At 37.6% G+C, this 25,652-nt stretch overlaps 1 protein-coding gene across 1 annotated transcript; it reads right to left on the minus strand.

Annotated features, from left to right (window-relative positions):
* Positions 1-4,426: 4,426 nt before the first annotated feature.
* Positions 4,427-24,600, minus strand: KLHL24 (kelch like family member 24). Its single transcript, XM_070752979.1, has 7 exons — positions 24,513-24,600; positions 14,332-15,305; positions 12,988-13,172; positions 12,149-12,267; positions 10,831-11,019; positions 7,993-8,181; positions 4,427-7,159 (listed from the first exon to the last, which is right to left on the minus strand). The coding sequence occupies exons 2-7, from the start codon at positions 15,249-15,251 to the stop codon at positions 6,962-6,964; spliced, it is 1,800 nt and encodes a 599-aa protein (XP_070609080.1). The 5' UTR covers positions 15,252-15,305; positions 24,513-24,600; the 3' UTR covers positions 4,427-6,961.
* Positions 24,601-25,652: the final 1,052 nt, after the last annotated feature.

Here is a 25,652-nt window from a genome sequence, read left to right on the forward strand (position 1 = left end):
CGCTCTTTTGGCACCCAAGGGGAAAAAGGTTTGCCATTACTGCCCTAGTCATTCAACTCAGTCTCAGTTCATAGACACTTATTCTTTAGCTCCTGAGAGCTTTGGACTGTGCTTTTTCCCTTTGGTACTTTAGATTTGAGTATTTCTTCTAAATTTCTATGCAACTGAAGCTCTGTTGACTGCAGTTTTGAGTCCGCAACTGCCCTGGCAGTTAAGTCATGAGTTGTGCCTGCTGCTCGACCTTCGGGCGAATGTCCCTGCAGGGACAATTTGGCTTGTCTAGGAAAGTGGGTCTCTTGTCAGAAGCGGCTTTTACCCCTACCTCGGCGGGGCTTTGCATGGAGGGGTTACAGGAGGATATTCCTTCCTTTTTGAGACACTGGATATCAGCGTCAATAAGGGAGGGTATTGCTGTGGGGCTACACCAGCATCTCCAAATACAGGCGCCGGCAGCTGATCCCACTATATACAGGGACTCGTGGGAACATGCAGGGGAGGAGCCTGCCTATCAGGGACCTTACTCCCTTGGTCCTTCTCACCAAACCCAGGTTTCCCTCTCGGAAAGCAAACTCCAAGGGGACGGCAAATTTTCCGATTATGGTCAGGGACCTTACAGTAGACCATCTTTTAAGGATTTATTTAACCCCACCATTTTCAAGCCTTGGAAGGCTTGGGACACTGCCCATTTGGGGAAGGACTCTGGTTCGCTGAAGCATCCTCAGGGTCTTGGGGAGTAGGAGGACTTTCTCTTGACAGAGCAGTCCATGGAGTCAGATTCCATTCCGATTCCTGGAATATTTTTGAATGTCATTAGATGGCAGTGGAACTCTCCTCATGTCCCAGAAGACCAGAAAATACCCTGTACGATGTGGACTCCGATCTGCTCCAGTTGGTCCAGGTCCAAAAGGTGGCATTGACTTCCACTTCAGTGGAAGAGATTACATAATAAAGGTCTAAATTTTTGAATAAAATAGAAAATCAGAATGATGCAAATTAGCAATGTTTATTCTGGATTTGGCTTTGGGGTAAAAATTACATTAAAATGGATTTATTTACAACATTCATTTCTTTGGATTAAGTATATAGAATAAATTACAATCAAATAGTTTTCAACCTCACATATCGCTACGATCCATACATAGTAGCTTTAAAAAGCATCATTTATAAGCAATCATAAAAAAAAAATCACACATACTTATAAATACATACACATAAGGATGAAATATCTACTGATACATTCTAATATTATAATACAAACCAAAAATAACAAATTCAATAAAAGATCATTATAAAGCATATTGGTAGGTACAATAAAATGATCAAACTTTGAGAATTACTGTTTCTAATTCAGTGTTTTGTGGTGTAATTGAAGACCTCTCTCAGTCCGTTTCATGAGGTTAGCTGCCATCTAACCTGTAGTTTCCTTGAGGCGTAATCACTCAATCTTTAAATAATCACAAAATTAGTTGAAAAAAGTGTGGATATTTTTAGAGTGTTTTATTGTTAATTTCCTATGTTATTGTTCTATAATGTAGGAAATTTATAAAGGATAAATTTTATATCACAAAAGGTGAAAGATAGCTTGGTCTACTTTCATGTAACTCAAGATGGCTAACTCCCTCTTGTAAATTTTCCATGTTTTAAACATGATAGCATACATGACGATGCAGTGAAATAGGATATGCTAGAAGATGGGCAGCTTTCCATGAATTGGAGATGGCTGCACTCTTCCTTGATCTGCTACAAGATTACCTAGGGATCTCACACAAAGCGATAGATTTCTGATCATTTGGGCAAATTAAAGGTATAAATGGAGTTTAATTTCTAGAGGTCTTCTTCCACTTGGTATTTATTTTGAAATTGTATTTTGAAATAAAACAAAAATAATAACAGTTATGTTTGTTGGACTTTTGGGATGAAGGGTCACGTGAGTCATGTATGTTGTCCAGCCCTGTGCTAAATTTTCATCTCAAATATAGGTGGAATCTTTTAAGAACTAGGTAACAATATATTTAAAAGTATTTCCAGAATTTCATAAGAACCAAATACTGCAGCCGGATAATTCAGTGATCAATGCATTTTCTGAATTAATATTTGTCTACTTTTAAAATATTGCATGCAAATAAAGTTTTGTTTAGTATCAGCATACTGATGCCTGGATTCCAGCCATTTTGGGATCCTACACAAATGAAGGAACTTCCTTACCAAAGATCAAGCAATCTGTGATGGAGGTTCAATTGCAGAGTCAGTAATTCTTTTTCACACAATGGGAAAAACTGCAATTAGCAGTAGATTCTTAATACCAAATGTGAAAATAAATAAAACTGAATATGATGGACTGCCTTTGGAATAAATAAATAGTTTGTGCAGGATATACGTTTTGTGAGGGATATAAATTGCCTGGACATCACTGAAATTTCTATTAAACATACACATTTTTCTATTGAACTACTATTGTGTACAGTCATTCTCGGCCTTTGAGACAGCCATTTGTTTCAATTTTAGTGTAAACAGAAAAAAGCCTGTATAAAAATCAAAAGCACAAGCAGATTGTTTGTTCCACAACTACAAAAAGCCAAGTACAGAATATTACAGAATAGTACAACTTTAAATACATATTAAATTGGGTCTTGGAAATAGTAATGCAAAACATTTTTACTTACAGTATAAAGCAAACACACACAAAATGCAATGTCATGATTAGTTGCTGGTTTGCAATTATTAAATCTACAAAAATTCAATATACTATACATTGTTCTCATTTACAAAAATTAGAACTTTGTGAAAATAATTCTAGGTATATTTAAATAAAAGTCACCTGCTTTATTTTCCCCTCAAAATAGTGGCATGGACTTTTAAAATATAGAATCATAATATTTTACTTTTTTATTACATTATTCACTTTTTACACATGGTACAATTGCATATAGGAATGAAAAGGCCAAAGGAAAATGCTTTCTTTTTAGAAAAAGGAGGTAAGTTAGCAGGATGTCTGATTAAGAATACAGAATCCACAACTGTGATGAAGTAACATGACAGGATTTTGCAAAGCATTGGTGAGAAATGCATAATAAATTGTTGGCCTGAGTGAATTAGGCCCCTTCAAAGTTGAATGCTTTGAACAGGGCTAATGTCCCATTGAAGGAACCTGTGCCTTCCAGAGAGGTTGCATGCTGTATCCCAGCTGCCTGAGTGTGCATGTTGCATGTGCAGATACTTCAACCGGGACTTACAAACAAAATAAAACAGCTGTGCATGCACAGACAAGTGGAAATGGCTTTTGAAAGATTTTAAAGGATTATTTAAGGTTATGAGACGTTTCCTGAGCTACTGAGTTTTTAGAGAAGGGCCTTATAAATGCTGTGCTTACAAAAGTACAGCTATATTTTATAGATATGATTCTTTGGTGTAGGACAACTGTCATTAATCATTGGGCAACTTTCTATATTCATACCTGAACTATAATCACATTAAGATTCAAACACAATATACAAAGCTGCATAGAGATCCAGATTTGAAGGATTAGATGTGATTTGGAGTGCACATCTTTTTCCCAGCTTGATGCAGTTATTCTGAGAAATGCTATTTGTATACACTTGTGTGCCCCAAATCACATTTTGCTCTTTGAATCCAGCTCTATATAGTTCCATAATAGGTAGCCATCGACCTATGACCACCATTGAACCCAAAATTTATATTACTGGACAAGACAAGTGAATTTTGTCCCATTTTACAACATTTCTTGCCACAATAGCAAAGTAAACCATTACAGTTATATTAGTAACGCAGTTGTTAAGTCTGGCTTCTCCATTGACTTCGTCACATTGCAAAAGTTGATTAGATGATTAGATAGAGCAACCATCATAAATATAAATTAGTTGCCAAGCATCTGAATTTTGGTCATGTGAGCTTAGGGATGCTGCAACAGACATTAAGGATGAAAAGCGGTCATAAATCACTTTTTTCAGTGCTGTAACGTTGAATAGCCTCTTTATTAGGGATGTCAAACTCCCAGCCCATTGGCCAGATGCATTGCATGCTGGCCACTCCCAGTTTAGCGAAGGGGAAAAAAGTTGTGCAAAATGTTAATGCCGCGTGATCATGCGAGTTTGACCCCCCTCTTCTAGATGAACTGTTTTAAATTGAGGGTTACCTATAAACTGCAGATCAGGAGATAAATTGTTAGATTAAGATTTATTTAAGGTTTATTAAGAATCCTAACTTTTTTCAGTGGAAATTTTTTGCAATAAAATCAAGAAAACTATAGACCTGTAGTGATTCTTATTAATATATATAATTATCAATGTAGGTGGTGATTTTTCTCCCCTGCCTCTGTTCCCCCTTTGAATTGCATTGAGTGGATTTAAGCAAAACAGTAAGCATGCAAAATGAAAGAAGAAATAACCAAAATGTAAAATAGGGCAAATTTCCTGTAGATGACAAGCAAAATTTATTTGGCATGATCTATCAAACTGTATAACAAGTGATATACATTAGTTGACATTTTCAAACAGATAACTGCAACTTGATTCATTCATAAATATAAACAGGAATTTTTAAAGGACAAAAAAAATCTTCATTATAGCTGAAAATAAGCAAGCAAACATGCCGAGAAGAGTTACTCATACCATTATCATACCATATCTACTAGGTATGCCTCATTTTTAAATGGAACTTTTCAAAAATAGATGCCAAGGGAAAAAGCCTGATAATTTGTTTCATCTAGTTGGTTCAGCCATTTAATTTTGTACATTCAAAATATGGATTATTTGACATTTTTTAAACAAACTTCTGTTGCCAAGTGATATATTTGATGCAAAAGTAGCAATTTTGATGATCAAGGGGTCACACTAAAATGGATTTTGTAGGATAAAGGAATAAAGGGTTACAAATCAGGGGAACAATTCTCATATTTGGACAAGAGGATGTTTTAAGGGAATTCATGGAGTTCCTAATTTTTAACTTTTATTGGAATTTCTATACAAAACTGCATAGTTTTTGTTTGCTTTTGCCTTGAAATGGCAAAAAAAATTGCTCTCATTTTTCATAAACAGTGGCCAGTTTTATGGGTTGCAAAAGGAGATTTAAAGGAAACAGGTTAACCAGCTTTACATTAATATATTTTTCATTTTACTGGTGAAATGCATTGCATTTATTTTCACTAATTGTATACCTTCCCAATGAAGTCAAGAGGGAGAACAACCCCATTGACTTCAATAAAAATCTATTCTTCTCCTACTGCTGGAATAAAAAGACTTAATTGGATTTCTCTAGTCACAGAAATCAAATTCATTGAACTGTTAATTCATATATTATTGAAATATTAAAACATGTATAATCTGCACAGCAGCACAAGTGCTTCCAATAATGGAAGTACTGTATAGCCAATGCTGAAAGTATTTAAAGGCATCTACTGTAAATACATGAATATCTATGAAAAAGCACTCAGTAAATATTTTTGAGCATTATCCTTAATAAAACATTTGATGAATGTACACTTATATAAGATTCCAAGGCACCAGAAATGTTACATTGTATATAATAACTGCTTGATAATCAATTAGAATTATTTAATCAGGCATATTTTTCAGGGAAACTTGTTTTACTCAGTTCCTGCTAAGGTTAAACGTTATTATATGTGGTAGATTAAGCTTACAGTCTAGTCAAGCAAATGTATGTTGGCTGAACATGATCAGATATAAAAATTGAGATGTAAAAAAAAATACATAACTTACCTATGTGAGAATATCCAAGGAAAATTCATAATATTCACAGCAGTGTAATAATTATGTGGAAAATATTCAGGAAACAAACAATGATGTACAAAACGGCATAATTTTCCTTGTAAAACATGTTCTTGTACTGTAAATGCTTATCATACAACTACTGATCACAGCATTACATAACACAAAAGTGCTGGTAACATGTATACTTATCATTTTCACACATAGAAATCATGTTTTAATATGCATCTTCTACACTATAATATGTCAAATTTATTCAAGTTGTACAGGGTATGTTAAAGGAAAAAAACAGAATTCAGAAAATGATGCATGTCAACAGAGATGCTACCTGGAAAAATATTAATAACAGGTACATGGCAGTTGTTTTTATTCTTTAATAGAAGACAATGATTAATCAACTGCTTATTCATTGGTTTAACTGTATCTTAAACAAAGGCTCCTTACTATTGAATTTTTTGAAATCTAAAGTTGTTATTTACCAAATTGGGAACAATACTGAAACCCAATACACTGAGGCAGAGTTTAATCCTCATCCTCAGTTCTTTGGGCTTCTAATGGACAACTATGACATGATCTTTACTATACTTAATTTCAGATGGAAATTCTGAAGATTTAAAAAGTAACAAAGATGTTTTAAGGTCTCATTTAGAAGTAAAATGAAAAATAGTCACATACCACATACAAAAATAATAATAATGAAACATCGCTTTAACAGAGTTATTCTATATACAGATGGACCTAAATATTTTTAATATGCTTTCTGATGAAGTCTTTCATGATGATGCAAGACAACATTGGCATATATTATTTTAAAATATTTTAAAAATTACTCTAATAATAGTGGTACTATAAATTGAATTAATGAAAGAAAATAAAGGACAAACATTAAGCCATTTACACATAAATCATATATAAAGTCAATTTTTCACATTGGCAGTAAACAGTACTTATATCACATTGAAAATATGAAAAATGCAGGTGAAACTATTTGAAATAAACTTGAAAAAAATACAGTATGGACATGAGCATGATCTATTTAGTAACATTAACTGTTAATGATTTCAGAAGAAATTAGAAATCATAACTATGGGAAATATTTAACAATCAGACTTTAAACATGCATGTTTCTTTCCAGATGACACTTTGGAAAAGGCTGCTTTCCTGTTCTTAAAATGAATCCTACAAATTCTGACAATAATGTGAACCTGATTTCATACTCAAAAATTCTTCTTATCGTTGTATCGGTGAATAGTCACACAGCCATGGTATGATACTGGTCTGGGCATGGCAGCTACTCCAGTAATGATACTTGTTGCAGGGTCATAACAAAGAATAGTATCTGTGGCTTCACCATTTTCTCTTCTTCCACCAAGGATATAGATTTTCCCATTACAGACAGACATGCCACAGTTTTCCTGATCATCAGATCAAAAAGAGAAAGAGTAAAATTATATAATATTTATTTGGATAGAAATGTACTAAATTATTATTTTGTAAATTTCTTTTCTTAAGCTTGTGCTAGCTATATATTCCCTGTCAATAAACTTTTGTATCATGCTTTCTAAGAAGTATTTCTGCCTCTTAATCGATATGGGCAAATTCTAAATCAATCAATTTTTTTAATGAAAACCTTCAAGTATCAAGCTCAGTCCAAAGCCCGAGCCCCCCAGGCCGGCTGCGACGTTTTAAAACACCCGCGCCGCTTCGCAGCTGTCTCCTGAAGCCGAACGCTAACTTCCACGTTCGGCGGCAGCGGTTTTTTTTTGTTGTTGCACGGATTAATTGACTTTACATTGTTTCCTATGGGAAACAATGTTTCGTCATACGAGCGTTCCGACTTACGAGCCTCCTTCTGGAACCAATTAGTCTCGTAAGTCGGGGTTCTACTGTATTCTTATGCTGAATTACACATTTAAACCAAATTTCCCCATTTTTGTGCTCTCCAAATATATTGGACTTCTATAGTTTCTCATCAAAATTCTGATGCTAGCCAATAAATCCAGTATATTTGGAGAGATCTATATTGGAAAAACCTGCTTACTTCTGTAAGTGATGTACTGTATAAGTTAGCCTGATGACAAAATTCATTTTGCCATTCGGAATACAAGCCCAATGCTCCAGTATCAATTTCATAAAAAAGTAAACATGTATCGTAGAAATAAAAAACTTTCCTAATTTTGTACTTAGTCATTTTATGTCAACACATTTTTAATTGTACATATGAGCCTTTTAAGTGCTTTGATGTTACCTGTCTGCTAAATGTGTTCTGCACATGCATCCAATAATCTTCAACTGGATCATAGCAATATATCACTTTTGTGAGTCCTCCAGCAACATAAATGAGATTGTTTAATGACACAGCTGTAATACATCTCTTCGCAATGGGGATTGTTGCACGAAGGAGCCAAGAATTAGTATCGGGATCATATGACTGAACCTTAAAAGAAGGAAATACATGCTAGTTTTTTGCACATTTCTGATATTTTATATAATGCTTATAAATTCTGCTTTCTTTGATTTTTAACATGATTCACTAAGTGATGTAATAAATTATGAGCAAATCAAAGGTTATCTTTCATTTACCATAAGACATTATAAAATTTGTGTACTTTCTTTTTGGTTTAGTAAGTATAATTGTTTAAAAATAAAAATGTACCTTGAATATTTTAATAAATCAGTTTATTCTGAGAAGAATGAGATTTGCTTTTCCCTTGATTTGTACTTGTTCCTATCTCACATTCTCTAGCAAGCTTTCTTAAAAATTAATTGTTATTCAGCATGCTTGTTCTGACCTAGGCTTCCTGATAAATAGTAAACCACAGTCCCCAAAAACTTATTTTATTCCCAGCAGTAATAACTCCCAAACAATGTTAATTTGTCCAACAGAAGTCTACCAAAGTCTTTCGGAAGAAGGCTGGTATCACCAACCAATATCTCTGTTATATGTTTGTTTTATGTAAACTTTTAAAAATCAATAAAAATTTATTTAAAAAAACCAACAAAAAACCAACCAATATCTCTCTTGAATGCTGCCTAATGGGCCTAATGGGCAAGGAGCTTTGAAAGGCCAAACAGAACACAGAGTCAGAACTAAGTTGCTGAGACGCTAATTGAACCAAGTTGCTTCCTGCAACGAGCACATTTCCAAGCCTCACTCCCAAGTAGTCCTTTTCCTCCGTAATTGTTCTTGCCTTCTGGCAGCTCTGCACCTGCGTGTATTGGGAACAGAATCCCCCTGTTGCTCTGACTCGCTCACGTCGGCTCCGGAGTCAGCACAGACCTCCTAGAGGGCCGGAGCTGGATCTCTGCCTCAGACACTGGCCCGTGTTCCTGCCCAGCCTCCTTGCTGTCTGACTCTGCTGCCAGTTCCACAGCAATGCTATCTGGATCCAACATAGCTAAACTTACATTTTAAAATACACTGCTCAAAAAAATAAAGGGAACACTTAAACAACAGAATATAACACCCAAATAAATCAAACGTTTGTGAAATCAAACTGTCCACTTAGGAAGCAACACTGAGAATATTTCATTCATTCAGATCTAGGGTGTGTTATTTGAGTGTTCCCTTCATTTTTTTGAGCAGTATATAAACTTGAAAGCACGTCAGTTTCAGCATATGATAACACATAGTTTCCTTAACTTGTGAAATTCTGAAAGGTAAATATTTTGGCCTGGGGATGTGGATAAGGACGGTCTGCCTGTCTGACCCACAGCATAAATAATAATAATAATAATAATAATAATAATAATAATAATAATAATAATAATAATAATAATATAATCATCATCATCACCATTATCATTTAGATTTGTATGCCGCCCCTCTCCGAAGACTTGGGGCAGCTCACAGAATAGATACAAACATAAGCATGTAGCCCAAATCTAATAATTTAAAATACAACTAAAAACCCTAGCGTAATACGCAATCATACAGTCCAATCACACCATACATTACAGTTACTGGTCAGAGGGGCAAGGTCTAATTGCCCCAAGCCTGGTGACATAGATGGGTCTTGAGGCTCTTATTTATTTATTTATTATTTATTTATTAGATTTGTATGCCGCCCCTCTCCGCAGACTCAGGGCGTCTAACAACAGTAAAAAAGACAATATAAACAAATCTAATATTAAAGGTAATTTAAAAAAACCCAATTTAAGAAAAACCAATCATACATACAGATATACCATGCATAAATTTTATAAGCCCAGGGGGAAGGGTCTTGCGGAAGGCGAGGAGGGTGGGGGCAGTACGAATCTCTGGGGGGAGCTGATTCCAGAGGGCTGGCACCCCCACAGACAAGGCTTTTCCCCTAGGCCCCACCAAGTGACATTGTTTGGTTGATGGGACCTAGAGAAGGCCAACTCTGTGGGACCTAACCGGCCATAAGGATTTATAAATATTGAACCACAGCATAAATCTGCCTTGGCAACCTGTTTTCCCCCTTCACAGTCATGATGCTGCCGTTACCTAATCACCCAAGAGTAAAATAGCAAAAAAAATATTGTCCTTAGTAGTTGTACTCCTGTTAAAAAAATTCCCTTTAAACCAACATCATTTAATGATAGCTGCAAAGTGTTTAAAATGTATTATTTTATATAATAATTCAAAAATAAGACTCAGCAAAACAAAATTTTAACTACAAGTTAAACAACCAATAAACATCATGATTAAAATTTTGATTTTAGAAAGTTCCAAACAGACCAAGAGTCCAGATAAATTTGAAATAAGAGTTTTTTTAATTAAGATTTTAAAAATTGGACACTAAAGGTAATTAAACATTATAATTAAAAAGGAACAGCCTTGATTTACAACTACAGAATGGAACAAAATAGTCTTAACTAACATTATTTTCAAAAATGAGCTCAGAAGTTAACATTAATCAGAGTCATCTGACTTTATGGAGGGACTATGACTAAATAGCGATAGCACTTAGACTTATATACTGCTAAGCAGTGCTTTACAGCCTTATCTAATTTTCTGCACTTTATGCAGGGTTATTTACTTCCACAGGTGTACACACGTAGTTTAAAAATACATTTTAAAATATTATTAATGTGAGAAATGTTAATTCAAATACCAAACCTTATCAGAGCATGTATTATCATCTGGACCTCCACCAATCACGAACAGTTTGCCCACACAGCTTGTAACTGCTGGAGAACTGACAGCTTCTTTAAGTGAAGCCACCTCTGTCCATCGATTGGAAAAAGAGTCATAACACTCCACACTACTCAGACGATTTTGCCCATCATATCCTCCAACCACATACACCTGTTAGAACATGTAAAAATATTATCAGCATATCATTAAAATATTATCCTTCTAGTTTACAGTTTATTAGATTTGTATGCCGCCCCTCTCCGAAGACTCGGGGCGGCTCACAGCAAAACAGTAATACAATACATTACAAATCTAATAATAAAATTAAATTTATTTAAGAAGGCATTAATAACATAATAAAAACCCTAACTATGCAGTCATACACATTCAACCTAATCTATCATACAGTAAGGCCAAAGACATAAGAAAAAAGGGGGAAAGATGGTAATTATCCCCACGCCTGGCGACAAAAGTGTTCACCCTAGAACAAGGACAGAAGCACCAGTCTGAAGATGACGAGTGGGACCTCGTCGAAACGTCGCCAGAAAGCATTGTAAAGCAGAGAGCTAGCAATTAGTCCCATCAGATCTGAATCCTCCCAGCTCTGTATATATATATATATACACACACACACACATATATATATGTATAATATATACTAATTAATGTATTAGTATTAGTAATAATACTAATTAATATACTAATATTAGTATATTAGTATAATATATACTAATTAATGTATTAGTATTGATATTATAATCAGAAAATATCTTAAGATCCCAACACAAAATGTATTTGCCCATCTTACTTCCTGCTTCATCAGTATCCAGGAAGAACATACAACACTTCACATAACTTCAACTTGGACTATATCAAATATTGTGCAGCAGCAGAAAACAGAAAACATGAAGCACAATTTTTTTCCATTATTTATAACTTAATTACCATCTTGCTGACTATCTTGATGTTATTCAATATGTTGTTTTATTTCATTATCTTTAATATTTTGTTTCTGCCTTTAGCTATTAAAAAGTGTGTGTGTGTGTGTATGTGTATTATAATAAGATATAAGTTAGACTCCTTATTATAAATAAGAAAAGCCTAACATTTGAGAAAGCCATTTTTTATAGCAACTGTGCATCAAATGTAATACATACAATGCCTATCAACAAATCCCAATGTTAAAATGACATGTTTCAACAGTAAATGTCACCTGAAGACAGAGAATTCAATGTGATTTTGGGTGAATGTTTTATTGTAATTATATTTCAGAAATTGTAAATTTAATAAAGATACTTACCTTACCAAGGAGAACAGCCATTTTATGACGCCACCTCCCTTTATTTAGGGAAGCAACTCTGATCCAAATATTAAGTTGAGAATTATAAATCCACACATCGCGGCTATTGATTCTTCCACCTTATTGGAAAAAAAAGAATTGATTATTATTGTATAAGTACTGTCACTGTTGGCTCTAATTGTGGGAAATGCATTACTATGTTACAAGTAGAAGTGTACAAAACTGTTTTTCTGAGTGTCAAATGTTTGAAGTTTGAAATGCTCTGCTATGAATCTGAAATAATTCTTTCAAGCTAGATATGTTGCTTTGACCATTTTGGAAATATTTCAGCTTAAAACATCTGTTTTGAATACAAAATGCTGCCACAGTATTCAAAATGACTACCTCAAATGCAAAACCTTTCAACATGAAATGTTTTGCAAAACTCTAGCTTACACTACTAAAAATAAAATGCAAAACACTCATATACTTTAAATACCATAGAGTAATGGATATAATCAAAGAACATTTTCTGGAATAATATTTCAGTGGAAACCAGACCAGATATACAGATTACACTGGAAGTTGTACATTCTCTATAACTGAAATCAACATATAGAAATGACAAAGTCTTTTCAGAGTTATTCAGAAATAGATACACAAGTCACCTGTACGTTCACTTTATTGAGCTACTCTCCAATGCACAAATAGATAGTAAAATAAATATTAGCATATTTTTGAGTGGGTGGAAATGTCTGTGCATCTTATAAATCAAATATCATAATTAAAAAGACATGTTCTTTAAAATAATAGTAATTTTTCTATTACACCTCCCCCCATAAATAATATAAAATTGCTACCTGAAACAAGGATGTCATTCCTCAAAGCACAAACTGCATACTCAGATTTTGTAAATTCTGGTAATTTTGCCAGGGATTTCCACTCTCCTGTCATTGGGTCATAACATTCTGTATATGGCAAATTAAATCCCCCAACACGCTCACAACCTCCAACAACAACTATAACTTCAGAGTAACCAGTTGATCTAAAAACAAAATATATTTATACTTTAAATACTTAAAATTTTTGCAAGAGTACTGTACTTAAAATTGATTGAAACATTATATTTAAGAACAAGACTTGCCCACTAAAATAAGTATTTGGAAAAGAGTCTCACATTAACTAAGTAGTGAGGCAAGAAAAACTCTTCCTAATCCACATACACATTTGAAAACAATGTTAAGCAACCTGATGATTTCCAGATATACACCTTTACTGACTGATAGTACTGACTCAGTTCATAAGTAAACAATTAGACAGAATGAATTTAAGTCAATATACAGTATATGCGAATAGAATTGAGCAACCAAGCAATGCCAGCTTGATTCTTTCCACCAGTGACAATAATAAACTAAACCTGGCACTCTCTAGGTTTTTTGGACTGTGGCTCACATAGGACAACGTGAGTAGCAAACAGCAATCATGAGAATTATAGGCTGAATAATGAGGTTGCATACCCCCATTCCCATTTTGCAAGATCTGCAAATCAGGATATACAGTGTTCCCTCGATTTTCGCAGGTTCGAACTTCGTGAAAAGTCTATACCACGGTTTTTCAAAAATATTAATTAAAAAATACTTCACGGGTTTCCCCCCATACCACGGTTTTTCCCGCCCGATGACATCATATGTCATCGCCAAACTTTCATCCGCCTTTAGTATATATTTTAATAAACTTTAATAAATAAACATGGTAATAATCTAAATGGTTGCTAAGGGAATAGGAAATTGTAATTTAGGGGTTTAAAGTGTTACGGGAAGGCTTGTGATACTGTTCATAGCCAAAAATAGTGTATTTACTTCCGCATCTCTACTTCGCGGAAATTCGACTTTCGCGGGCGGTCTCAGAACGCATCCCCCGTGAAAATCGAGGGAACACTGTACTCCTAATAATAAAGGGGCCATCTTGATATATGATTTGATAAATAGTTAGGTTTTTCAATTAACACATAACATCAGACAACCATGAAAGTATTTTCTAGGTCTACTTAATTATTCCCTTCAGCACAGATAATTACTATAAGTGGTAGTGACTGAGCAGTATACACACTTGCTTTTTCCAGTGTGCAAATCAAACAATAATGTTGTTAGATGAACAAAATTATTCTGGAATGCAACAGACAGCTACTCCGCAGATCATCTTACCTTCGTGGTCTAGTTCTCGAAGACATCATTTCATTTCCCAGGACATGGTACCTTCGTGCTTCATGCAACAACTGGTAACATTCATGTGAGTTTTGGATCAACTGATCTACTTCCACTGTCTGAACAAAGTAGTTAGGATGTAACAAAGGCAGCCTCACATGTGTGAGAATTTCTTGTAGAACTGAGCGCCTGGATTCCACAGCCCGGTAAACCCAGCGCATAACTGCTTCAAATACCATTTCCTCTTTGCTTATTACCAGTTCATCACTGCAGATGTAATCAATAAGTTCATCTTTTCCAAGCTCAAGAAATTCTTCATGCTGGGCCACATCCTCAAAATTTTGCAATGCAAAAGTTTTGCATTTTGTAAAAAGTGTTTTCAGAGAGTGTGTATCAGCAAAACGTTGAATTCCTAGACAGTTACAAGGATCTAGCTGCTCTTCTAGGAACTTAGCACATGCATCACGCAAAACATTTATTTGAAAGAGGCTTGACGTTTCAAACAGGTATTGCACGTTATCCGTGGTGATTTTTACTTTGCCTGTGTATACATATTGCAAAAAGCAATCCATGGCTTCAGCAAAAATTCCATTAATTTCTACCAACATCTCCCGACTTTCTCTGTGATCATTGCAAAACATAGCTCTGAAGTAGCTGCTGCAAGCTGAAAGAACGGCACGATGACAAGGAAATTCTTTGCCTTCAACACAGATTATTACATCTGTGAACAAGCGACTATCACGAAATTCATTGAAGATCTGAAGTATGCTTTCGGCATGGGACGATCCAGAAGAAAAATCAAAGAACTCATGGCCTGATAAAGACTTTGGGTCCATTTCAAAAACTTTACGCTTGGTGACTGGGGATTCTTGGACTCGACTATCCCCTCTGTTCAATCTGCGCCCCAGTATTAGTACCATGGTTACATCAACTGTTCATGAAATCATGGAGAAGTGATGAATATCTTCTTGGTGCTAAAAATAGATATTTAAAAAATATTTCAGACTACAAGGACATGAATACACTAAGTAAAACATTTGGTCATCCATGCATTGCGGTGGACGCGGAGTAAGCACACGGACACAGAAAATGGGTCATAAAATGGGTCACATTTATTATAATCAAACAGGACCTGCAGAGGTAAGACAAAGAGGGCGGAAACATCAATCCAAATTTTCTGAGCAACTCTGGGCGAAGCCTCCTGCTGAGCAAAAGTGGGAGGTCCCCTTGAACTTGAACTTGACCTCCCTCCTTTGCTCCCTGCCACGCCCTTGCATGTGGGGAGGCTCACCCACCCAGATACTCAACTCTGGGCGTGCGGTGGGTGAGCCCCAATGGCCTCTCCCCTCCATACCCGAGCCGGTCAGCCCCTGTAGCCATGTCGGGGAGCAGCCGTTCACCTTCCAAAAGGTACCCAAAGAAGATCACACAGTTGCTGAACTTCCCATTTTCCACCCTTTACCGCTTCCCCGTGACCAGAGGGACAAGGAGAAATTAAATGTCGAATAGATTGCCGAATTAACCTAATTAAAACTAGAGCATGCTGGACACCCCCTATCTGCGTCTCTGCTCCCATAGTGTGGAGTAGGCGAAAAAACGGTCGAACTAAAAGCATTACGACTGCCAAAAATTCCTACTCAGCCCCCTATGGTGACCTCTTGATCACGCTACGTAGAGGGAGCGAGGGCGGGTGGGTGCCAGCCAGGCCATGCTGGTGGCAGCGCGTCAAAATAGGGAGGCGAGCGGCCCTCCGCCCCTTTTAAATGGGGAAGCCGCTCGCTCACCTCCCAGAAGTGCATCATGCCCCACGACAACGCGGGGCACGCTGGGCAATGGGGAGCGGGAGGGGGGGGCGCATCCTCCTTGTGTGCCCGCTCGCCACCCCACTCCCCCTGACTGCCGCCAGGATCCCCCATGTCCTGCGGTGCTCCCGGTGCCACCGCAACCGCCACCAGCCTGGAGGCGGCCAACGGACCTATAGGACTATAGTTTTACTTAGTCAAAAGGAGCAAACAATTTATCTAAACTAAAATCTTCTGTCTTAAGGCTATTTTGTTAAACTAACCAATCCTGATATTTCTTTAAAATGAATGAAAAATCTTTGAAGGGAGATTAAATACCATTACACACAGGTGTTTTGGGAAGGGAGAATTGCTTGCAACTTCATCCTCACAAGCATCACTTTCACTTTAGCTATAAAGAGCTGTTTGCATATACAGTATGTTTAATAGCCATAAAAATAGGATATACAGAAGCGAGATCAGGACAGTTTTGTATCCAAACATTTTCATTCTCACACTGGGCTCACTATTTAATGACACTAGTAATTTTTCTTTATAGATTTTTGGTGGGAAAACTGGAAGAGAGAAAGACAAAGAAACCCTACAGAATTCTCTTGACAAAATGCCTAGTTCAGTAAAGCTAACAGGGCTTTAGCAATTACAGATAATTCATTTTGACTGTATTTAGTATTGTAGAAAAAATATTATCAACAGAATTAGTGAAGATACGTGAGAAACATTTGTGTTGTAACTTTTGAAGATTTTCTTAAGTAGGCTGTAGTGAATTTAGACACGAGGTTAACTGTGCTTACTTATTTGTTATTAAAACTATGATCTGAGGAAAAATAAATATGAAATAGTAATCCCAAATATTTTAGAAGCCTATAATTGGGACTGTTGGTGTATTAATGATCACTGGCAGCCATCCAACAATTGAGGCAAGGTAGATAAGCATAAGAGGAAAGATTCAGAAGTCCTATCCTCTTCAACCCATGCAGATTGTAACAATTCTATTTAGGTTTTTCATTCCTGTAATTTCTGAATTATCAAAATGGAAGTTCCTTCTCAGTTTAACACACTTGCTGCATTAACCCGAACACAACGAAATCCTGTGAATCTGAAACTATGTTAATATGTTAGACATGGTTAATGTCAGTAATCAACAGACTGAACTAGATAAGTGTGTTTCTTTCTGGAAGACATGACAACCATTACCCCACAGTTGTAGAAATTTCATGAAATTAAGAAAACAATCTTTACTTAAAAGTACTCTATCATAAATGTGCTTTTAGACGTAACATTTACCAATGGTTTTTAAAACTACAGTTATTGAATAAACCACGGGCTAACAAAACATCCAAAGCACATATTTATTATGTTAAAGTGATGGTTGAAATAGGTCAGTGTTGCTTTAGCTCAAGTATATCTGGGTAGAAGATGACTTGCTTTTCCAAACCAGTTCTTATTCCAAGTAAGAATAATACTATTCCTGAAGGCATTGTATTGATTGCCAGTAGATTTCTGGCCTTAATTAAGTTTGTTAACTGTTACATTTAAAACCCTTCATGACAAGCAAATTAGTTTCAGTTTAATGATTATGGTAGAAAGAATGCGGATAGCCTAAAAGCAGTGATGGTGAACTTTTTTCCCCTTGGGTGCCGAAAGAGTGTGGACGCATGCTAAGAATGCGGCCACGAGAGCCATCGTGTGGCTCCCTAGATTCGCCCACGTTTCTGCAACACTCCGTGGCCTGCACTGGCTGCTGATCGGTTTCCGGTCACAATTCAAAGTGTTGGTAATGACCTTTAAAGCCCTACATGGCATTGGACCAGAATACATCCGGAAAAGCCTTCTACCGCACGAATCCCAGCGGCCGATAAGGTCCGACAGAGTTGGCCTTCTCCGGGTCCCGTCGACCAAACAATGTCGCTTGGCGGGCCCCAGGGGAAGAGCTTCTCTGTGGCGGCCCTGGCCCTCTGGAATCAACTCCCCCCGGAGATTATAACGGCCCCCACCCTCCTTGTCTTTCGCAAATTACTCAAGACCCACCTTTATCGCCAGGCATGGGGGAACTGAGACATCCTCCCCCAGGCTTTTATATTTTATGTTTGGTATGTATGTGTTGTATGGTTTTAAATTGTTGGGGTTTTAGATATGTTTTGTTTTAATATTAGATTTGTCTCACTGTTATATCGTTTTTGTATTACTGTTGTGAGCCGCCCCGAGTCTTTGGAGAGGGGCGGCATACAAATCTAAATAATAATAATAATGATAATGATAATAATAATAATAATAATAATAATAATAATAATAATAAATAATAATAATAATAATAATAATGCATGAGTGCCCACACCCATAATTCAATGCCTGGGTAGGGCAAAAACAGCTTCCCCTGCTTCCTGGAGGCTCTCTGAAGGTTGGTTAACAGCCTGTTTCCCAACTTCTGGTGGGCCCAGTAGACTCGTGTTTCGCCCTCCCTAGGCTCCAAAGGCTACCCTGGAGCTGGGGGAGTGTAAAAACGCCCTCCTTCATCCCCTGGGAGGCTCTCTGGAAGCAAAAAACGCCCTTCCAGAGCCTCTGTGAGGGCGAAAAATCAGCTGGCCTGCACACACATGCACAGTGGAGCTGAGCTAGGGCAATGGCAGATATGGCTCCGCATGCCACCCATGCCATAGGTTCGCCATCACTGGCCTAAAGCATTCTAAATTACTTCACTACAGAATTAAAACAATAAACCTCACTAATCAATTCCATGCCTCTTTACTCCCACTGTAGTTTTTTGTGAAAATATTATCTTAGGTAGCTTGCTGTCACGTACCAAATATTGCACAGAATTAGTACAGTCCCCTTATAATCATTAACGAAATTAAGTAAAATTACAGGAACAAAAGATGTTTACTTCCTTTAAGTTTGTCTAATTCTACTTCTTCATATTTATCTCAAGTTAGCTCTGGAACGCTGATCTTTCTTTCCTGGGACAAAAATATACGGTATAACTCCTTAAGAGGAAGCAATTGTATTTTTTTCTTTGTTGCTCAAAAAAAAAAAAAGTAAAGTCTTTTTCCAATAGTGCTCAACTCCTGTGACTTTATGGACACGCAATAGTTTTCTTGGTGTCAAAGCTTTAGTGAGTTCTTGTCACGCTACCGGTGTTTTCAGTGCTCCAGAATAATATATAGTGCTAGAATTTCCCACTGGTTTCTCATCCAAATATTAAACAGATCAATCATGAAAACTATAAAAATTTATAATTTTTATTTTTTTATTATTTAGATTTGTATGCCGCCCCTCTCTGAAGACTCCTTTTATATAATATAGATATTATATACAATAACAAAATAATGGATAATTAGTGCAATATTTACTGTTGTGTATTTCACCATGAGTCAAATTAAATAATTGATAGGTGGTCTGATATAGCAGTTAAGGCACCTGACTAAAAACCAGGAAACCATGAGATATAGTCCTGCCTCCGGCATGAAAACCATCTGGATGATTTTGGGCAAGTGACTCACCTAACAGGGTGGTAGTGGTGGTAGAATAGGAGGAGGAAGAAATATTTCTGCCTTGTGGTTTTTATAAAAATAATAAAGGCAGGATAAAAAATATCTTAAAAATAAAGACAAATTATGCCAATTATAAAAATATACATTTTATGACTCTTTAATTTCTACATGGGGCTACCTTTGAAAAGTGTTCGGAAACTTCAGATCGTGCAGAATGCAGCTGCGAGAGCTATCATGGGCTTCCCCCAAAATGCCCATGTAACACCAACACTCCGCAGTCTGCATTGGTTGCTGATCAGTTTCCGGTCACAATTCAAAGTGTTGGTCATTACCTATAAAGCCCTTCATGGCACCGGACCAGGGTATCTACGAGACCGCCTTCTGCCGCACGAATCCCAGCGACCGGTTAGGTCCCACAGAGTGGGCCTTCTCCGGGTCCCGTCAACAAAACAATGTCGCTTGGCGGGGCCCAGGGGAAAAGCCTTCTCTGTGGTGGCCCCGACCTTCTGGAATCAACTCCCCCCAGAGATTAGAATTGCCCCCACCCTCCGTGCCTTTCGTAAGCTCCTTAAAACCCACCTCTGTCGTCAGGCATGGGGGAATTGAGACATTCTTTCCCCCTAAGCCTTTATAATTTATGCATGGTATGTTTGTTTGTATGGATGTTAGTTTTATAATAAGGGTATTTTAGTTGTTTTTAGTATTGGATTTGCACGATGTTTTTATTACTGTTGTTAGCCGCCCCGAGTCTACGGAGAGGGGCGGCATACAAATCCAATAAATAAATAAATAAATAATTGAAATAAATAAATAATACAATAAATATAATATAATAAATAACTGAAATAAATAAATAATTTCAACTGGAGAGCCAGTTTAATGTTGTGGTCAAACCATGGGGCTGGAGACTGAGACTGTGAATTCTACTTTCACCTTGGATACTAAATTAGCTACGTGACCTTGGCCAATCACTTTCTCTCAACCTGGGAAAGAGGGAGGCAAACAATTTCTGAAGAACCTTGATTGAAAACCCTGCAGCGACTCACCTAGTCTGAGAAATTGAATGATTGAATGGAAGGAAAAAAAATATGTATTTTATAATACAAAGCTTTGCTACTTTTATACTATTTTGGGAAAGCAGATTCATGTTGCCGCCCCGACTCCTCGAGCGGGACAGCATAAAAGTTCAATTAATTAATAAATAATAAATAAATAAATATTCTGTCTGGTTTACAAGAAGCTTCCAAGATTACTTTAATTCATTTATAAAAACTTTATGTAGGAAAACCAGATGTAACAATTCTACTGCAATTTTGATCTGATGATCGTAAAACCATTGAGATCCGGCCATAAATGGTATGCATAGGTCTAATTTTAATTGTTTTTAACTGGTTTTATAGGTTTTTAGGATTTTGATGTTTATTTTTGCTTGTGAGCCATCCAGAGTCTTTAGGGCAGTGTTGGTGAACCTATCGCATGGAGTGACAGGCGCGCCACTTTCCCAGCCCAATTCCATTGTGTTTCTTCCATGGGGGGAGAGAAGGAGGGAGGGAAAGAGGGAGAGAAACAGAAAGAGAGGGGGGAGGGAGGGGGGCAAAGAGAGAAGGGAAAAAGGGAAGGAGGGAGGGAAAGACAAGGGGAAGAAAGGGAGGGAGGGAAAGAAATATTACAAGTGTTTTTCTTTTTAATTGTTGTTAGTTGTAATACAGTATTTCAAAAGCAGAAAAAAATGAAGGGGCATAAAAGTGAACCTATTACGTTTTTCTTAGAACAATTAGCTGAACTCTGCCTTGTTTATCATTATTTTAGGTAGTAAAATCTCATTATTCAGGTTATATAATTCACCCCATATAAATCCTATTAATAAATAAATAATGAATTAATAAATTGCTGCATTGGCATCTTGCAATAAACAAATGGGTTTTGGGTTGCAGTTTGGGCACTCGGTCTCTAAAAGATTCGCCATCACTGCCCTAGGGAGTGGGCGGCATAAAAATCGAATAAATAAATTCAACATATTATTTGAAGGGATTTCCAAAACCAAACAGTGGACATCAAGTCAACAAACAATCTTTTATTATTTATTTATTTGACTTCTGTGCAGCATACAACATAATGAAAACAATATGTATAAAGAAATCTAATTATTGTTTAAAAGAATTATTTATAAAAACATAAAAAAACCCCATATGCAATCATTCCCATTCATTCAATTACTGATCCACAACATTGGCCTGAGACAATCTTGTCTCTCATAGCCTGCGGCAGAGGTAGGTCTTCAGAGCTTTCCAGCGGGCCGGGGTCACCACAGATAAAACTCTTCCCATTGTCTGGCCGGCGGGACCTGGAGAAGGCCAACTCTATGGGATGTATGAGGCAGGAGACGGTCCTGTAGGTAGTCTGGTCCTAAGCCATGTTGGGCTTTGTAGGTCATAACCAGCACTTTGAATTGTGCCTGGAGTCCAATTGGCAACCAGTGCAGCTCACAGTGATGTTGACATGTGGGCAGATCTTGAGAACCCCACAATAGCTCACGCCACTGCATTTTTCACAATTTGCAGTCTCCGAACACTCTTCAAAGAGTGGAAACACTCTTTTAGTAAACACTCTTCCTAAAAAGAACAAGTCAGGCTCATGTACAGGGTTTCCGCCTTGCAAAATTATGGCTCTGCACACGGTAAGTGAAACAGTGTTACGTGGACTTAACTGACATTGGTGGATTAAGTCAGAGTTTCCTAACCTTGGCAACTTGAAGATATTTGGACTTCAACTCCCAGAATTCCCCAGCCAGCGAATGCTGGCTGGGGCATTCTGGGAGTTGAAGTCCAAATATCTTCAAGTTGCCAAGGTTAGGAAACACTGCATTAAGTTACACTTTTGCCTTCGTGTTTTTAAGGATCAAGCCTATATTGAGGCTTGATAAGTGCAATTTCTCTGTTGTTTCCCTGCAGGCCATCTGGAAAGAGGTTCAGGTATAGGTATAAATAAATAATATTTATAAATATAACAAATAAATTTTATTTTGTCAAGTACGTATTGGTGGTATACAAAGATATAACAGTATTTATATAAATACGGGACGAAAGGCACTCTGGTGCGCTTATGCAGCTCGGGCATTTGGGTTCACAGAGATAAACACCTTTTGTGGTTTACGCCAGCACCCCGCTGACCTAACAGACGAAGTTCTTAAAAACCTTAAACAGAACAGGCCCGTCTCGTAACCCCAAATCAGCGCCACCAGCTGTTATGCAACTGGCCTCGAGTCGAACCCGAGCAGCCGCCAGCAGCCGAGCTAGCACGAGCACAAACACATCCTACAATTCACCTTCACCCCGACGGATCAGTAGGCAAGCCCCGCCTCCCCTCATTTTATGTCCAATTAGAGAAGGCGATTTTTTTTCAAGCGCGCTCCCTCCCTCCCTTCGTCTTCAGCTGGGGGAGCGCTCCAATCAGCAGCGACCTTCCCCCCCCTTCAGTTCTCAAGATGGAGAAGGAAGTTACGAGATCTCGGGGGGGGGAATCCACTTGGAAAAGACTTATTTGGATTAGTACCCCTTTCTCACCCTCTCCTTTTCTTCTTTTTCTTTTCCCTCATCTAACTCATAGCAATTATGCCGAACTCCTTTTTTTAAAAAACACCGCCGACGGCTTAAAGGGGTTTGAAGCTATTTCTGTCCTCCCCTCTGGAAACAAATGGTCTAGTCCAGCGGCGGGACCAGCCAACAGCCACTTCGCCAACCGCCTCATGAGGGGGAGGGGGGATTCTACGCTCCGGGAGATTGATCTCTCGGGAATGTGTCGTTGAGCCTGGGAAAGGCACAACAACACAGGTTACTTTTTACGGGATGCGGCTTTGCCACTTAACGTAGAAGGGTCACCAAACGGCACTTCTAGTTACTGTAATGCAGTTGGGGGCGGTGAGGGGGGAGTAAACAACGGACGAACTTCCCGGCGTCCTCTCAAAAATAACCCAAACCTGCTGCCAAAAACTTTCTAATGGGTCCAAATAGAAATAGAAAAGCCCAAACCACTAAAGCAGTGTTTCCCAACCTTGGCAACTTGAAGGTATCTGGACTTCAACTCCCAAAATTCGCCAGCCAACGAATGCTGGCTGGGGAATTCTGGGAGTTGAAGTCCAAATATCTTCAAGTTGCCAAGGTTGGGAAACACTGCACTAAAGTACTTGGAAGCGAGAAAAAAAAGGAAGGGAAAAGCCAAAAATCTGTAGATGGTAGATCTCTTTAAATTTCTAAATAGAGGGGAAAATCCCTTAAAATAAAACGCAATCTCAGCGCTTTCACAAACCGCCGTAATCTGTGCTTGTCGACAGCTGTAAATCCACATTTACGCATTTTAAAGAAACGGTCGACAAGGAAAACCGCTTCGGCCGCCTCATCCGCCGCCACGCATGTTGTTTTCCACCTTCTGATGAATCCCATTTCCTTTCTCGAGGCACAAAGAAAGCGTTCAACGGCACTTAACGGTGTTCCGATCTTTGCCTGTGTGCCTTTCTCGCGCCACCGACAGAAGAAAGAAATCCGCACTGGTGTCATTTTCTACCGGCCACATGAACAACATCAAAAAGTAGTCGTTCCCTATTCGTTCCGTAATGGCAGATTTGACAAAAAAAGCCGCCCGCATATAACCCCCCCCCCCCCAATTAAATTGCCTTTAACACTTTTTCCGCGAAAAGCGAAAGGATGGGGATGGGAGAAGTGTCATCTATTAAATCAATTATCAAATCAAAGCCGTTCACGATTAACGGCATTTAGTGTTGTTGTTCTGAAGGTGTTGAAATAGAAATGGTCACCGGGGCCCCCAGTGACAGTTTTTGGCCTCGGGGAATTCAGCTCGGTTCCCAGTGACTGAGTTCCACGGTGAAGACGTTTACCTGTCTGCCGCTTTTTCCTGGGATTACAGAGTAGCCAGCAGCAAAACCTCTCGCTTCCTTCTTAGTCCGCTCGCCGCTCGCTCTTTTTTGTTTTTTTTTCCAAGTTCGAGCTCAACTCTAAACAAAGAAGACCCCAAACATGTGACCTCTCAGAGTCAAAACATATGATGTCACGCACTTACTAGCCAATCTCAGCGAGGCCGGCTGAAAGATGTCTTGGGAGATGTAGTTCTGTAATCGAATGGTTTGCGACGCAATTTCACACGTCGTTGGAAAGAAGTAAATTTCCTCTTGCAAGGTGATTTCTGTATAGTCGGACGGTGGCAGTTTTGATTTCTTAAAGGTTGTTTCTGTTGAACCATAAAAAAACCGGCAGCACTATAAAACAAAAAAAAGATTATATAGTGAAGAAAGTAAATCTAATATAATGTAATGATTAAACTAAGCTAAGAATTGCAGAAAAAACAATTGCTGCCAATCTGCCTTCCATTGAGGACCTGTATACTGCACGAGTCAAAAAGAGGGCGGGTAAAATATTTACTGACCCCTCACATCCTGGACACAAATTGTTTCAACTCCTACCCTCAAAACGTCGCTACAGAGCACTGCACACCAAGACAACTAGACACAAGAACAGTTTTTTCCCGAACGCCATCACTCTACTAAACAAATAATTCCCTCAACACTGTCAGACTTTCTACTAAATCTGCACTTCTATTCTACTAGTTTTTTTCATCATTCCTATCACCTATTTCCTCCCATGTTGACTGTATGACTGTAACTTGTTGCGTATATCCTAAGATTTTTATTAATATTGCTTCTTCATTGTTTATTTGACCCCTATGACAATCATTAAGTGTTGTACCACATGATTCTTGACAAATGTATATTTTATTTTATGTACGTTGAGAGCATATGCACCAAGACAAATTCCTTGTGTGTCCAATCACACTTGGCCAATAAAAATTCTATTCTATTCTATTCTAAAGAGTGTCCTAAGAAGAAAACTAATTACGGTAACAACAACAACAACAAAAACTAATATAGATGAGAAAACAAAATAAATTCATTTCTTAACTTATTATTAAATCAACACCTGAGAGACACATTGCATCTTATTATTGTTAAGAATAAAGAGAC

The sequence above is a fragment of the Erythrolamprus reginae genome, chromosome 5 (genome assembly GCF_031021105.1).
Source record: "Erythrolamprus reginae isolate rEryReg1 chromosome 5, rEryReg1.hap1, whole genome shotgun sequence".
NCBI lineage: Eukaryota > Metazoa > Chordata > Lepidosauria > Squamata > Dipsadidae > Erythrolamprus > Erythrolamprus reginae.

Bases quoted from the DNA above. Each gene is read 5' to 3' on its own strand.
- KLHL24 (XM_070752979.1), bottom strand. From the start codon at position 15,251: ATGGTACTAATACTGGGGCGCAGATTGAACAGAGGGGATAGTCGAGTC. The intron at 13,173-14,331 runs GTAAGATGATCT...TTTTGTTTTTAG, and splicing joins TCGAGAACTAGACCACGAAG to ATCAACTGGTTACTCTGAAG. The intron at 12,268-12,987 runs GTAGCAATTTTA...TTTTCCAATAAG, and splicing joins GAATGACATCCTTGTTTCAG to GTGGAAGAATCAATAGCCGC.